Raw genomic sequence first — 14,424 nt, 5'->3', positions numbered from 1 at the left:
TCAACATTCATTCTCGGGGAGGAAGTCGATCATCCCCAATAGAAGTGGCGTGAGGCTGACGTAATAGTTCCCCTACTTTGCGAGTTATGGAGGCCTGGTCTGGATAATTGGAGTTCTACTTATTTGTTTCTCTTCACTTCGTCGTTATGTCCATATAAAAAGTAATAACAGTAATAATAATAATAATAATAATAATAATAATAATAATAATTATTATTATTATTATTATTATTATTATTATTATTATTATTATTATTATTATTATTATTATTATTATAAGCATATCACAATAAATTACAGTTTCGTTATGACTCTATCCTACAGCAAGAAAAGTATTTTCAATCAACAAACACAGTTTTTGTCCCTCTAAACAAAAACTTTAAATGCATATGCAGTACATATTTATCCTTACAGTTGACTAACAAATATAAAATGTAAAAAAGACAAGATTTTATAGAATTTTCTTTTTTTTTTTTTATTGTGCTTACGGTAACCTTATTAGTTCCAGGCACAAGGATCCTTGTCTTTTTATAATGAAAAATAACAGAAAAAATTATATAAAGTTATAACAAAAGTGAACAATTAAGACAAGAACTCCATCAGAGACGGAGATTAGCAACCAGGGGTGTAGTTCAGGCCTGGCGAGCCCTGTGGACGCCTGCGCATTTCATACACAGCCAATACAATTGCTGAACAATTATTATTAACATTGTTCGATTCTCCAGGACCACCTTTAAATTATGTGTTATTAATACTATTAATTGTTACTCAAATTACATTATTATCATCAAATTTTTCTTTTATAAAAAAGTAATATTTCATTTGTACTTAAACAGTTTCATAGCGAAGTCTACTTCGCATCACCTGACAATTTCTATATCTAGATTCAAACCCATGTGATTTCGTCTGACAAACTTCGTCTTACGTAATAACTGTGAAATTTTCTCATCAACTGAACCTCAAACAAAGACGTATTTACGTCAAACTAAGACACGCAAACAAGGAAAATATAATTATATTTTTTTAATACAGGAAAGGAGGGCCTCCTAAGTAAACGAAATGAGGACAGATATTTAATTTGAAGATCTTCAGAAGAAAACATTCTTTCTGTGGGCTGTATGATCTTGCAGGCGCTTAAATGTAATCTTACGAAAAACATGCTATAGGCCTACAAATGGCAAAACTCCGTTGTAGGAGGTTATAAACCTTACCGCGTGTTGGAAGCGGAGTTTCCCTCCATTAATCTGAACCATTGTCGCTACAGATTGTCAAGTCATCTGACGCATCACTGCTATCAGTACGCGCTACTATTGGCTGACAATTAGGAAGGAAGAGGTGAATAGTATATTGTGTCACTCTTTAAGATTGACGCATGCACAGACCAACGGAGTTTTGTAAGTTGTTCCCCTATAACTCGATGTGTTATTAAATAGTGGACAAACTGTTCACTTCTCTAATACTCCGTATTTTTATGTCGATAAAAATTTCTTCCTAATTTTCCGTTCTTAAAAAAATTATGTTTTATTTAACGACGTACACAACTGCCGAGGTTATATCAGCTTCGTCGGTGTGTGCCGGAATTTTGTCCCTCAGGAGTTCTTTTACATGCCAGTAAACCTACTGACATGATCCTGTCACTTTTAAGTACACTTAAATGCCATCGACCTGGGCCGGTATCGAACCCGCAACCTCGAGCAGAGAAGGCCAGTGCTATACCGACTACGCTATCCAGGCCGACTCTCCGTTCTTTAATTTAGTTGAAGTCCACATGAATTTCTTGGAAACAATATCATCTATATATATAATTTGAACTGGTAATGGAAATTACGGGAAAACGGCTGAACGGATTTTAATAAATGACTCCTCATTTTGAAGCTTGGAACCCAAAGTTTTTTTAGAAAAATAGTAGTTTTCAGTGAAATGTCAATTTTCCTACATCATTTTCCTATTTTCCAAAATCCATCTGTCGTCAGTTTTGAGATATATATAGCTCCAGAATGAAACAAAACACACACTACAATAAACAATATTACACGAAGGCCATGATCTGCAGGATTGCTGACATATTTAGAGTTCAGATGGCGTATAAAAATAATTTACAGGTCTGATTCTCTGGTCTGTAGTTTTCCGAGTACAGCTGTGGTTTGGATATTAAGAACTACAAAACTTAAGAATGTTTGATGAGATTATTACCATTAAAAATGAAATATTATTATAGTTAATTCCACTAATTACACACATTAATGCTATATTGATGGTATGAAAGTGAAACCTTTTGAGGTTTTATATAAGTAGACGCAGAGAAAGAATATTTTAAATTAGATCTTTATTTCTATAATTTACTGAGTAACAGCTATATATATTGTTACTGAAAACTATAAAACTTACGTAAGGTAACAATATTGTTATTAAAATGAAATATTTTTATAGTTATTAGTCAAATGATGTGGGTTTTTTCATATATTTAATGGCAGTGTGATGTAGATATTTATGTGTGATTCTCTAATTTTCCTAGGTAGTAATGAGTCATGCTTTCTATTTTAGCTGCGTCTTAAAACTAAATCAAAATTAATTTCATATTTCTTTGGTTTAGTCGAACCTGAAATTTTCTTAACTCTCACCTATAATCCGCAATGACTTGAAATAGCTACTGCATTACTCCCACATGAAAAATTCCCTGATCGTCCTAACATTGTTACTTGCGTTTTCGCATTGAAACTCAAGAACTGAAGATGGATAGGTTCAAGGAAACGTATTTGGCATAAAAAGCATTCAGAGGGAGTATGTTTCATTATTATGAAAGCAAATAACTTTCAAAATGTCTGCTATTCTTCATTGGAAATAAATTTGAAAAAAATTAATTTGAACTTCTAATGAACTTAGTTTGCAGCATTTGCTGCACAAGCCACTAGAAATAATATAAATTGAGTGACGAAATTTCGTTTTATTCGTGTAATTTCAGGGTAAAATGGAGTGAACCTATAGAGGCTACTTTGACGAATAATATCAAGATGTACACTGTGCCCCCGCCAGGATCTGGAGCACTCCTTGCTCTTGCACTGAATATTCTGGAGGATGTAATGCCCGCTAAGGACAATGTCACCACGTATCAAAGGATTACTGAAGCATTCAAATATACTTATGGGAAAAGAACACAATTAGGAGATCCAGACTTCGTTCCTATCAGTCAGGTAAGTTCGAATCTAGACATTTTCACACAGGTTTCTTTCAGAAGGGATATGATTGGAATTTTCAACTATCGCTCCTTAAATACAGGGACATCATTTTATTTTTACTAACATTTCTAATATTAATCTGGCTATACCTTTGAATCAATGGTTGAGACCGGAAACACCGTTTGCTACCCCACTTCCACGACTGGAGTTCCATGATACTGGCGTAAAATACAAACAAATCACTTTACTAGGTATAGGAGGGAAGAAAAGTAGTTCAACCATTTACGTAAACTAGGAAATATCGCGATTTTGAGTTTGATAACATTCATTAGGTTTTTGTTTAATCAAAATACAGTACAGTATTAACAATGAGTGTTTTTACTCACGAACTGAGCTGTCCATGCGGCCGTAGTCACTGTCTACAGCACATTAGCGTACACTAAAGAAAATGAAGTTCAATTGAAAAATAATCATAATATGGATTAAACACATTTTTGAAAATGGTGGCCGTTCATTTCGATACAGGCTTCAGTTCTAATGTGCATATTATCTCACTATAAACGATTGTATCTAATTCCAATTACCAGTTTCGTCCTTCGTACTAGTACCTCATGTTGAAATAATTCAGTACCTACTCTACAAAAGAGTACCTTACGTACTGTAAATTCAATCTTCACTTCTTTCCGATCCGAAAAGATAAAATTACTCAGACATGCTATCTTCTTCCGTCAAAGTTGTTATGCCGCAAGGTCGTAGAAAGGAGGGGGGGGGGAAATCACGTGACAGTTAATTACTTAACGAGGCCCTTTTATTTAAATTATTTTAAACAGTTGTATAATATTACGTAGACGTCAAATTCATAACAGAAATTAATGTTTTCAGAAAAGAACTAAGACAGCCCAGCCACTAGCCTTCACAGAGAGGCGAATAGAAGCCGGTGGGGGAAACCGGGATGCAACGTAGGCAAACGGACGACAATACCTGTGCGAAAATGACTCAATATTGAAAGCTCTTTCGTCACTGGAAAACGCGAACATATTTTTGGAACGTACTGTTTACTACGACCGTAAGGCTACTATGACTGTATATGCGGTCTTGGGTCTGTGTGGAGGACGGTTGAACTTTATTAGTAGAAGGAGTGGGAGTGAAGTACATTCAAAAACTCAGGTACAATAAAAGTTGAAGTAAAAATAAAATGATGTCCCTGTAAATAAAATTAGTATTTTTTCGCCATAGGAGTAATGCACTAATCTGCTACACGCTATCGGAGGCATTGAGTTAGAAATAAATATTTTAATTAAAATATAAGCAAACAGAAGTTTTCAAGATTAATAGAGGGATTGAAGAACGTTAGCATGTCTGAACCTGGGTTCAAATCCCTCAACCAAAAAAGAATAATTAAAATTTGTTTGAAGAAACGTTTCGATTATCCAACTAAATTAATTTATTCTGAATTTAATGTATTTAATATTGAACAAATTTATAAGTATACGCTGTTAAAATTTTATCAACAGTAATCTCACTAGACGTTTTGATTTATCTAGAGAAAATCAAAACTCGAGTGGGATTTAATTGACTATTACACGATTAGAAGAAAGTATATCAAGATTAGAAGTAACGAAGTACTCCAATACAATAAAATATTAATTGACTTACGAAAATACAACTGTCTTCAAATGTATTATTGTACCATCTCAACATTACAAATATTACGCTAGATGCATGCTAGATGGCAGTAGTGTCCTTATACAGACACTGTAATGATTACTATTCAATAAATCTTAATATTAAACAATCTCTGATACGTGACTATCCATAATATCATATAGCAGAAGTTCTTTTTATCCTCTCAGAGCAGAAGCTATAACATAACCTAACTAATATACACAAGTGTTAGAAAAGTTTTAATTAACGACGATGACATAAGAAATAAACATGAATAATTTTAAAAGGAATAATTATTGAATGTACAATTTTCAAATTTGAATGTGGTTGGTGGTTCAATTGATGTTATATTGGACGTGTGCGTAATAGAAGTGGAACTCGTTGATTTAGGCCTACATGGTGTATTCAACTTATTCAGGATTTCCGAATGGTGCTCTTCATTTATTTGTAAATCGGATTTCAGAAGATGCATAGGTATGATCAGTGATTTTTATTAATTCTTGTTCTTGAATGCCAATGCGAGTCATATTTGAAACTGCTGTGCATCGACTGGAGTGGTTTGTAATTTTATATATATTTTTGACGTCCAGACCAGCGCAGTTTCAAATGTTGGCAAACAAAGAAACAAATGCTAGGGACGCGATAAAATTAAACAAATGCTAGAGACGCGATAAAATTGTGCGATAAGCAGCCATGATTGGTTGAAATACGTCCTTTCGTACCGTTTTATTGGTCAAAAGTAGTATGACGTAGTAAGAATGTAATAGTCATAAAAATCGTAATAAGTTTGTATTATAGACACACAATTATGACACAAGACGAAATATTAATTCAACATTAGTAGAACCTAAATGTCTCACATCTGCAGGTTTAAAGCATAGCATAAATTTTGGCCCTCGGTTGTACAATGCTTTAACTAAATTACACCCAGAACTTCTAACATGTAACCCACTAACATATAACAAGAAAATTAGGAACGTGTTAATTATCTTCAATTTGATTAAATAAATTTATTGCCTATGTGTATGAATTAATCAACCTATATTATATTTGTATTCTATAATTTTGAAATATATATTAGTCCTACTTTTCACGTGCGATATTATTCTTCTCTAGTGTTAATATTATATTATATAATTCCATTGCCGCTGTAATTATATTTTAGTTCCTATTTTATTTTACTTATTTTTTATTATTATTATTATTATTATTATTATTTTTATTATTATATCTGAACTGCGACCGAGCACGAGCGCTGCTCATTCGGTCTCAAATTTTGTTAATACTACTGTATCTTCTTTTTTTATATTGCTTGTATTATTTTATTTCTATTTCTCTTGTTTGTTTTGTAATTATATTCTTCTTTATTCTGTATATTTAAATTTAAATAAATAAATACATTTAAAATAAATAAATAAAATGAAATAGAATTGTTACTGTATAACTTTAGTCGTTGGACCGCGGAGAGAACAGTATTATTCTTTCTTCACTCACTGACTGAGCTTCATTTCTTATCTTGAGTGTCCGTTCCACATGTTCCATTTTTTTCCATATCCACATTTCAAATGCAATATTTAATATAGGCCAACATAAAAATATATAGCATTATTCAGAAGTAAGTTACATTTTGAAATAGGTCTACGTGTACACAAAATGGTAACACATTTGTATGTATCGAACAATGCGATTTGTTCATTTATCACTCATTTATTTTGGTTAACATTGTATTAGGTTTTATTTATAATCAGGGATGTAGTGGAGGTGGAGCGGAACGGACCGTCGCTCCGGCACTGTGTTCGAAGGTGGAGCGGAGCTCCGGCACTATGTTCGAAGGTGGAGCGGAGCTCCGGCACTGTGTTCGAAGGTGGAGCGGAGCTCCGGCACTGTGTTCGAAGGTGGAGCGGAGCTCCGGCACTGTGTTCGAAGGTGGAGCGGAGCTCCGGCACTGTGTTCGAAGGTGGAGCGGAGCTCCGGCACTGTGTTCGAAGGTGGAGCGGAGCTCCGGCACTGATTTGGAATTTTAAAATATGCTTCGACATCACAGTAGGCTACTTTCCCAACTAACGATATCCGAGTTAATGTCAGAATATTTAGTGATTATATTTTCTGTGCTTCCTTTAGAAAATCGGAACAAATTCGGAAGTAGAGGGTCGCGAGACCACTAGGAGCGTTTACGGGGGTGTGTGGTGAGAAACGGGGAAAGAATCAGTGACAGGCAACCACCAAAGTACACTTTAGTGCTCCTGCGCGAAATGATCATATTCCTAATTAACTTTCGTTTCGTATTGTATTTCGTCAGTTTTCGCGTCTTTGTACGATACAGGAGATTGTCTATGGTACTACTTACCGAAATGTGTTGTATTTGTTTCCCAGTTATTTTAACGAAGAGGATTTTAAACAGTTAATTTACTGCCTATAACGTTACTAAAAGACTACTTGGAACTTTTATTTTTATCTATTGCCCTTCAGTAAATATGGAACAAAATAAACATAGACAAAAAAACATTAACTTCTTTCTTTTCTCGTGCCTTGCTGTTACTAGTGAAGTTACAAAAGTTGATATCTCAAGCCCATCGCTTCTATTTGATGAACATAGTAATTCAACCAGAGATACTGTTATAAAAGATACAGCTCCAGTATGACTACGAAGAATATTCAACATCATAATGTTCAAAATAGCGAAATCCAAAAAGTCGTCCTGCAAAGTGAGTGGCCGAATGTATAGAATAAAGAAAATATATGGTCAAGAAAAAAAAGAAGCTTATCCATGGATTGATTGTAAGGAATTTAAACTAAGCTGTAAAGTGTGTCATGACGTAACTACATTAGGTGCATTAAAAAAATAGTGTATTTCTGTATCTAATGAATGACGCTCATATTCAGTAAATTACTACGGATCGAACAGATCAGATCAAATCAGATCAGCTTAAGTCACTACAAAAAAAATCATTGAACACAAGAAATCCAATGTTCATAATATAGCACAAAAATTATTGATACGTCTGAAAAGCAATCAATTGAAAATGTTGGCGAATAAACGAGTGCAGCCCACCGTGAAGCAACAAAAGCGAAATTTAGATCAGGTTATTAAATTGCGCAGAATAATCACCCTTACAGTGACCATTTCGGTTTACTTGAGCGTCAGAAGCTAAATGGAGTAGGTATTGATTGGTGTTGCCTTGCATTCTCCTTACAGTCTTACTTTATGGCACTTCTTTGTCTTAATTTTTTTGCACCCAAACCTTCCCCCCTTTCCAAAGGTTAAAAAACATAAAGAGCTCCGGCACTGTAAAGTTTGGGACTACAACCCTGTAAGCGATTATTATGTAACACATTTGGTGATCGCATAAAGCAGACATTTTCCTAACACCTGGCCAGCGCGTTCCCCTGATGTCACTCCAGCAGATTTTTGGCGGTGAGATTATTTAAAAGACCGACATTTTTTAACTAATCCTACGACTACCGACGAACTAAAATATACAATTTCGCAACAAATTGAAGATATTCCACCAGATCTATGCTGTTCACAACATGGAAGAAAAATTGTTGCTTGTTAACAAAATGGCGGACATATTCAACATTTAAACTGAATCCAATAAACAATATATCTTTATTTGATTATTTATTTATTTACTTATTTATTTATTTATTATATCTTATCTTATTTATTTAAATTTAATTTAATTTTATTTTATTTTATTTTATTTATTTTATTATTTAATTTTATTTGTTTATTTAATTGACTAGCCGTACCTGTGCGCTCCGCTGCACCCGTTAGAAATAAATATAAAATAATTACATAATTAAAATAGGACATTTGATCCAGGGAACATTCGTGTTTGATATAAGGATAAATCGTTTATTATGTTACTTAATTTAAATTGTATTTGCATAATTAAAATGCGATCATTTTGATCCAGAGACCACTCATTTGGTCATAAAAATTATTTTAGGAAATACAGGAAACGAATGTACAGAATAGTCTATCAAGTTTTCTGTGCATAAGAAGCTATTTTATCTTGCCTGTCCTCGATTCACTCAGAAGTTACTGTAATAACATTATAGCATTCTGTCCATCTAGAGAAACCACACTTTCCAATGGTGAAATAATAATTAATTATACAAATCGGTTAATTTAGCTTCTGATATTACTTCATACAAACACAGAAACATTATCTGTAGGCTATCTTTCATAGCTTTCGATTGTTGCTGTCCAAGGCCCCTTATAGACGAAGTCATTTGTTTTTTAATTCATTACACGGCCTTAGATGGCAGTTATTTTAATTTTAAAACTCATTTATCTCATTAAATATCAGTCCTATCAAAATTTTTCAAGGAATAAAACTTATCGGACATTATTTTTAAAGAAACTTTTGTTATGTAACATTTTTTACAAAAATCAATAATAAGCGAGATATTTCGATTTATTTAATTCAGGCCCCCTTATAACCCCCCCCTTTTAAGTAATGTATTTTGAATGCCATATAGCCTAAAATCTAAGTTACAACGAACTTAATTTATATTCCAGTTTTCATCGAAATCCGTTCAGCCATTATCGCGTGAAAAGGTAACAAACATACAGACAGACAGACAGACAGGCAGACATACAAACAAAAATTTCAAAAAAGCGATTTTCGGTTTCAGGGTGGTTAATTGTATATGTTAGGATCAATTATTTTTGGAAAATCGAAAATTACCAGAAAAATTTCGGCTACAGATTTATTATTAGTATAGATTATGTATTTAATTAATTATTTATTTAATTTTATTTAATTAATTTTAATTTAATTTAATTTTATTTTATTTTAATTTTAATTTATTTATTTAACAGGGCAAATTCCCAATTGCAATAGACAGTACAGATTTGTTTTAAAAAACACACAGAATTGCATATAACATGAAAAAAGAGATAAAACAGAAAGAAATGCAAGATACAAGTGTAATTACAAATTAAAAATTGAAAATAAAAAAAAAACAAATAGATACTACCTAAATAAAAGACACAGATATAGATATAAATAAAAAATACCAAATTATGAGTATAAGTGTGTTCTTGTTTTGTGCATATCTTAATTCGTATATGGCGACGTCAAAATGTAACTTACTTTTGAATAACATGGTATATCAACAAATGTATGTAAAATGTATAACTAAAATCTTCGAAATTAGGGTTTCTTTTCAGCGTGATACACCGACATAGTTGGTATTCTCTTAGCGCCATATGTAGGAATAGATAGTGCAAGTGCATAAAATTCGGGTTTCTAATAGTGACAAAACTATCTCGTATCATTTACAGTTGATTAAACAAATCACATCTGAGGCTTACGCAGCAGAAATAAGAAAAAACCTGAGTGACTGCACGACGTGGCAGAATGCTTCTCATTACGGGGGCGATTTCGTCTTCTCTGAAGATCACGGCACAGCCCACATTTCAGTATTGGCCCCCAACGGAGACGCCGTATCGGTCACCAGCACTGTCAACCAGCTGTGAGTACAAACTGAATTCATTCTCTCGTGAAATAATAAAGTTATTCCAAATTCCTTACTATAATAATACCGGACAGCTGTATACTAACAGCATTGACGTGAGTGCGAAATATCGCGGACCTGACATCTAGTGGAGCGGCGTGGAATTACGTCCACAAATACAAATATTAACATAGCGGGATTCGGACTATTGTTTAAAACGTGAGTTACTAATGTGGAATAATATATTAAACACTTAAGAAATGTTGAATAATATTTAATGTGAAATTATTATCTTATACCAAAGCCGCTTATATCCAACAATGCCTTAATGACAAGCGAAATAGCGCAAACGGCGGTTTTTTTCTTTCTTCTTGTCCTGCCATCTGTTGTTTCGGTCAACAATTATCAATTACGCATTCCTGAAATTCTTTGAGCTGTTCTTTATGACGACACCGGTATGAATTTCGTAAAATACATAGTTACAGAATTATAGCAGTTTATAAACCCGGGTTGTTTCTGCGACCACACTGTTGTACTTCGAGGGAAAATGGAATTGCCTATCTTGACAATGTTAAATTATGTCTTACATAAGAAATTTTTTCTCGAAAGTTGTTTAAGCTAGTCAGCTGATTTTTTTTTCCAACTCATGATCACACAACTTAACTTTATGCTGAAAAAGTAGTTTTTCTTTAATTTATTTGTTTAATGAAAATTATTTTTCCCTCTTTTGTACATTTTCAGTACATTACTCCCTTTAACATCTTCAAAATTGAACATATATCAGAAACATTGTTTCAGTACATTAAAACATCCAAATAAATAATTTCTGAAAATTTCAACTTTTTGTAACAAAATATTAAGGTGAGAAAATATTTCTTTTGTGGAAAAAACTGAAGTTATGAAAAATGAGCGTTAAAATAAGACATGCGTGTCGGCTCTATATACACAGATTCACTTATCAGAAAAAGGAAAAATTAACAATGATATAGTTTTAGTATAAATAGTATAAACTTAAATGTGATATACCATTTTAATAGAGAAAAATGAAATAATAAATCGGAAAAATAAAAAATAATACTAATTTTTCGCCCAAAATCCTCAAGTTTTTGGAAAATGAGAATTAAAATTAAAACTTCTATAACTCTTCTCAGAAAAACGAAAAATTAAAATTGATACAAAGTATAGCCGTAATATAATTTTTATATACCATTTTAAAGAGGGAAAATCAAATAATAAATTAGTAAAATAAAAAATAAACCAAATTGTTACACAAAGTCCAATTCCATTCCCCGTTAAATGCAAAAAAACAATTTACTAAAAAAAACGAAAACATAAGAAAACGATTTTCTCCGTAAAAACACATTCTATTGAAATCCTTGTAGTCTGCTAGTACTTCGTTTTACACGACTAACCTCCAAACGAAACAGAACATCAAAATCAATAAACCCTAAAATATATTTTCTCGTCGTTAGATATAAAATAACACAATGAAAATGATTTTATATAAAAACCGTTGTCTATTGATATAAATTTCTAATTCCAACATTGAAACTGTGTCACAGACTAATTCTGGCTTGTTTCCGATATAGATTCGGATCGATGGCGCGATCGTTAAGCACGGGGATTATACTCAATGATGAAATGGACGATTTCTCTGCACCAAACATCACCAACGGATTTGGTCTCCCACCTTCACCAAGCAACTACATTGAACCAGGGAAGCGTCCGATGTCATCGATGGTGCCCGCCATATTCGTAGATGGAGACGGTGAAGTCCAGCTTGTCACAGGCGGATCTGGAGGAACGAAAATAACATCAGCTACAGCTCTGGTATAATTAAGTTTTCATTTATTCACTTATCAAAAATGCCTTGTATGTTAAGCTGAAAATAGAGTGTATTCGATTTGAATGTACTGTGCGCAGTGGCGGCTCGTGATAAAATATTATGTGTGTTCACAATTTTATGTTCCAAAATCGAAGATTTTTTAGCCTAATATGAAATGTCATGATTCCAATGTTTCACTGTCGAAAAAACCGTATATAAATTCAAAACAACTTATAATAATAATAATAATAATAATAATAATAATAATAATAATAATAATGAAACCTAGTATTTTTATTTCGAATTTTTCCTGGTAAGCCAGTTTACTCAGTTCTTTACTCTTCAAAATTACTTGAACAGAGTTCATTGTTTACGTTTGTTAAAAATTAATACATAACACAATTTACAAAAGCGTGTGGTCCACACCTGTGGAGTAATGGTCAGCGCGTCTGCCGCGAAACCAGGTGGCCCGGGTTCGATTCCCGGTCGGGGCAAGTTACCTGGTTGAGGTTTTTTCCGGGGTTTTCCCTCAACCCAATATGAGCAAATGCTGGGTAACTTTCGGTGCTGGACCCCGGACTCATTTCACCGGCATTATCACCTTCATCTCATTCAGACACTAAATAACCAAAGATGTTGATAAAGCGTCGTAGAATAACCTACTGAAAAAAAACAAAAACAAAAGCGTGTGTTCAGTAATATATTTTGATTCACAACACACTGATACACTATAGCCTATACCAGTACTGTAATCCCATTCGCATAGATTGATTACTATAAATGCATGCCAGTAAATATTATTCTTAAATAATATACACCACCATACAGATATTTAAATTCATACCACTATCACATTCAGCCAGCACGTCTTTCAAAGCCAAACTATGCTATATGCCGACACTGAAGTATAGTAATTCACAAACTACACTCTCGTAGCAGCACTGTACACGCATCCACATAAAGTAAACGTTCCGACAGTGAGATGCTGACACCTGCAGGCTAAAATACAGACTAATTAAATTTCCTCCTCGAGATATAGCACGTAAACGATAGGCATCGATGCACCTGACATCTGTAGGGTAGATTCACTGTTCACTTAATGCTTTGTGCTCTTGACGAGTAATAAGCGGCCAGCTAAAGACAATTTTCTCCCGCGCATGCGTGAAATTTCTGTAACCTTCTTCAAAAGAGCACGGCTTGTACGTGAACGAATGTTGCAAAGTTTACATAAGAAGTTTATGCAAGATGCGGGAAGTTTAAAATATTCGATTCTGATATTATACATCCCCACTTCGTCAATACTGTATTGAATAATAAAACTAGTCGTGCATTAATGGAAACAAGGTGTTCACGTGCTCTTGTGCTCTTATTGACGCACTGCCACTGACTGTGCGTATTATTAATTCAGATTCATCAAGTTCATCTTACTGCCTGATACTATTGCTAGAATTTTGTGTATAAATACATGAGCTCATTTGCTTTAATAGAACGGTTTCGGGGTAAAAGGCAATAAGTCACTTTTTCCAGTTTTCGGTTTATGTCAAAATATTGCAGTATTCTGAAAGGTGCATGTGTGGATAAAAGAGAATAATTGAAAGGTTATATTAGCTGATATAATACTTCTTGGTAAAAGGAAGTAAAATGACTTATGAGTAACTATATGATATCTTTACTTGTGTTAACTTTTACAATTTACCTGATTGTCTAGTTTCGAAGTGGTATCCTTCATTGTCCGAAGTTTAGTGAAGATCCTGCTCTGTCTTCTTGTTTCCTGTTGTGGTGAGATGTGTTCATGATTGTGTCGAAAAGTGAACTCATGGAAAATGAACGTTAGAATAAGACATACATGCAGAATCACTTCTCATAAAAAAGGAAATATTAACGCATATACGTGTATAGACTAATTTTAGTATAATCATGAATGTTATGTACCATTTTAAAGAAAAAAAAATCATTATTTTCTGCCCAAAATCCTCAAGTTTTTGGAAAATTAGAATTTAAATGGATTCAATTTTAGTATAATCATAATATATTTGATATACCATTTTAAATAAGAAAACTGAAAGAATATATTGGAAAAATAAAAAAAATCCTCAAGTTTTTGGAAAATTAAAATTAAAACTTTCATGTCTCTCGTCAGAAAATTAAAAAATTAAAATGGACATAATTGTAGTATAATCATGGATGTGACCCTACCATTTTAAAGAAGAAAAATGATAATTTTCCGCCCTAATCCTCAAGTTTTTCGAAAATGGGGTTTAAAATTAAAGCTTCCAAATATCTTCTCAG

General features: G+C 33.1%; 1 protein-coding gene across 4 annotated transcripts in view; it reads left to right on the top strand.

Moving 5' to 3' along the window:
- The window catches only part of LOC138714829 (scoloptoxin SSD14-like), a 120,183-nt gene that overhangs the window by 99,095 nt on the left and 6,664 nt on the right, over positions 1-14,424 (top strand). For all 4 annotated transcript variants that reach the window (XM_069847006.1, XM_069847007.1, XM_069847005.1 and 1 more), the window contains 3 exons: positions 2,963-3,191; positions 10,138-10,328; positions 11,900-12,140. In XM_069847006.1, the coding sequence (XP_069703107.1) occupies positions 2,963-3,191; positions 10,138-10,328; positions 11,900-12,140 (661 nt within the window). The remainder of the gene's footprint in view (positions 1-2,962; positions 3,192-10,137; positions 10,329-11,899; positions 12,141-14,424) is intronic.

Source organism: Periplaneta americana, chromosome 15, assembly GCF_040183065.1.
Source record: "Periplaneta americana isolate PAMFEO1 chromosome 15, P.americana_PAMFEO1_priV1, whole genome shotgun sequence".
Classification (NCBI taxonomy): domain Eukaryota; kingdom Metazoa; phylum Arthropoda; class Insecta; order Blattodea; family Blattidae; genus Periplaneta; species Periplaneta americana.
This window is presented reverse-complemented; position numbering and strand designations above follow the sequence as displayed.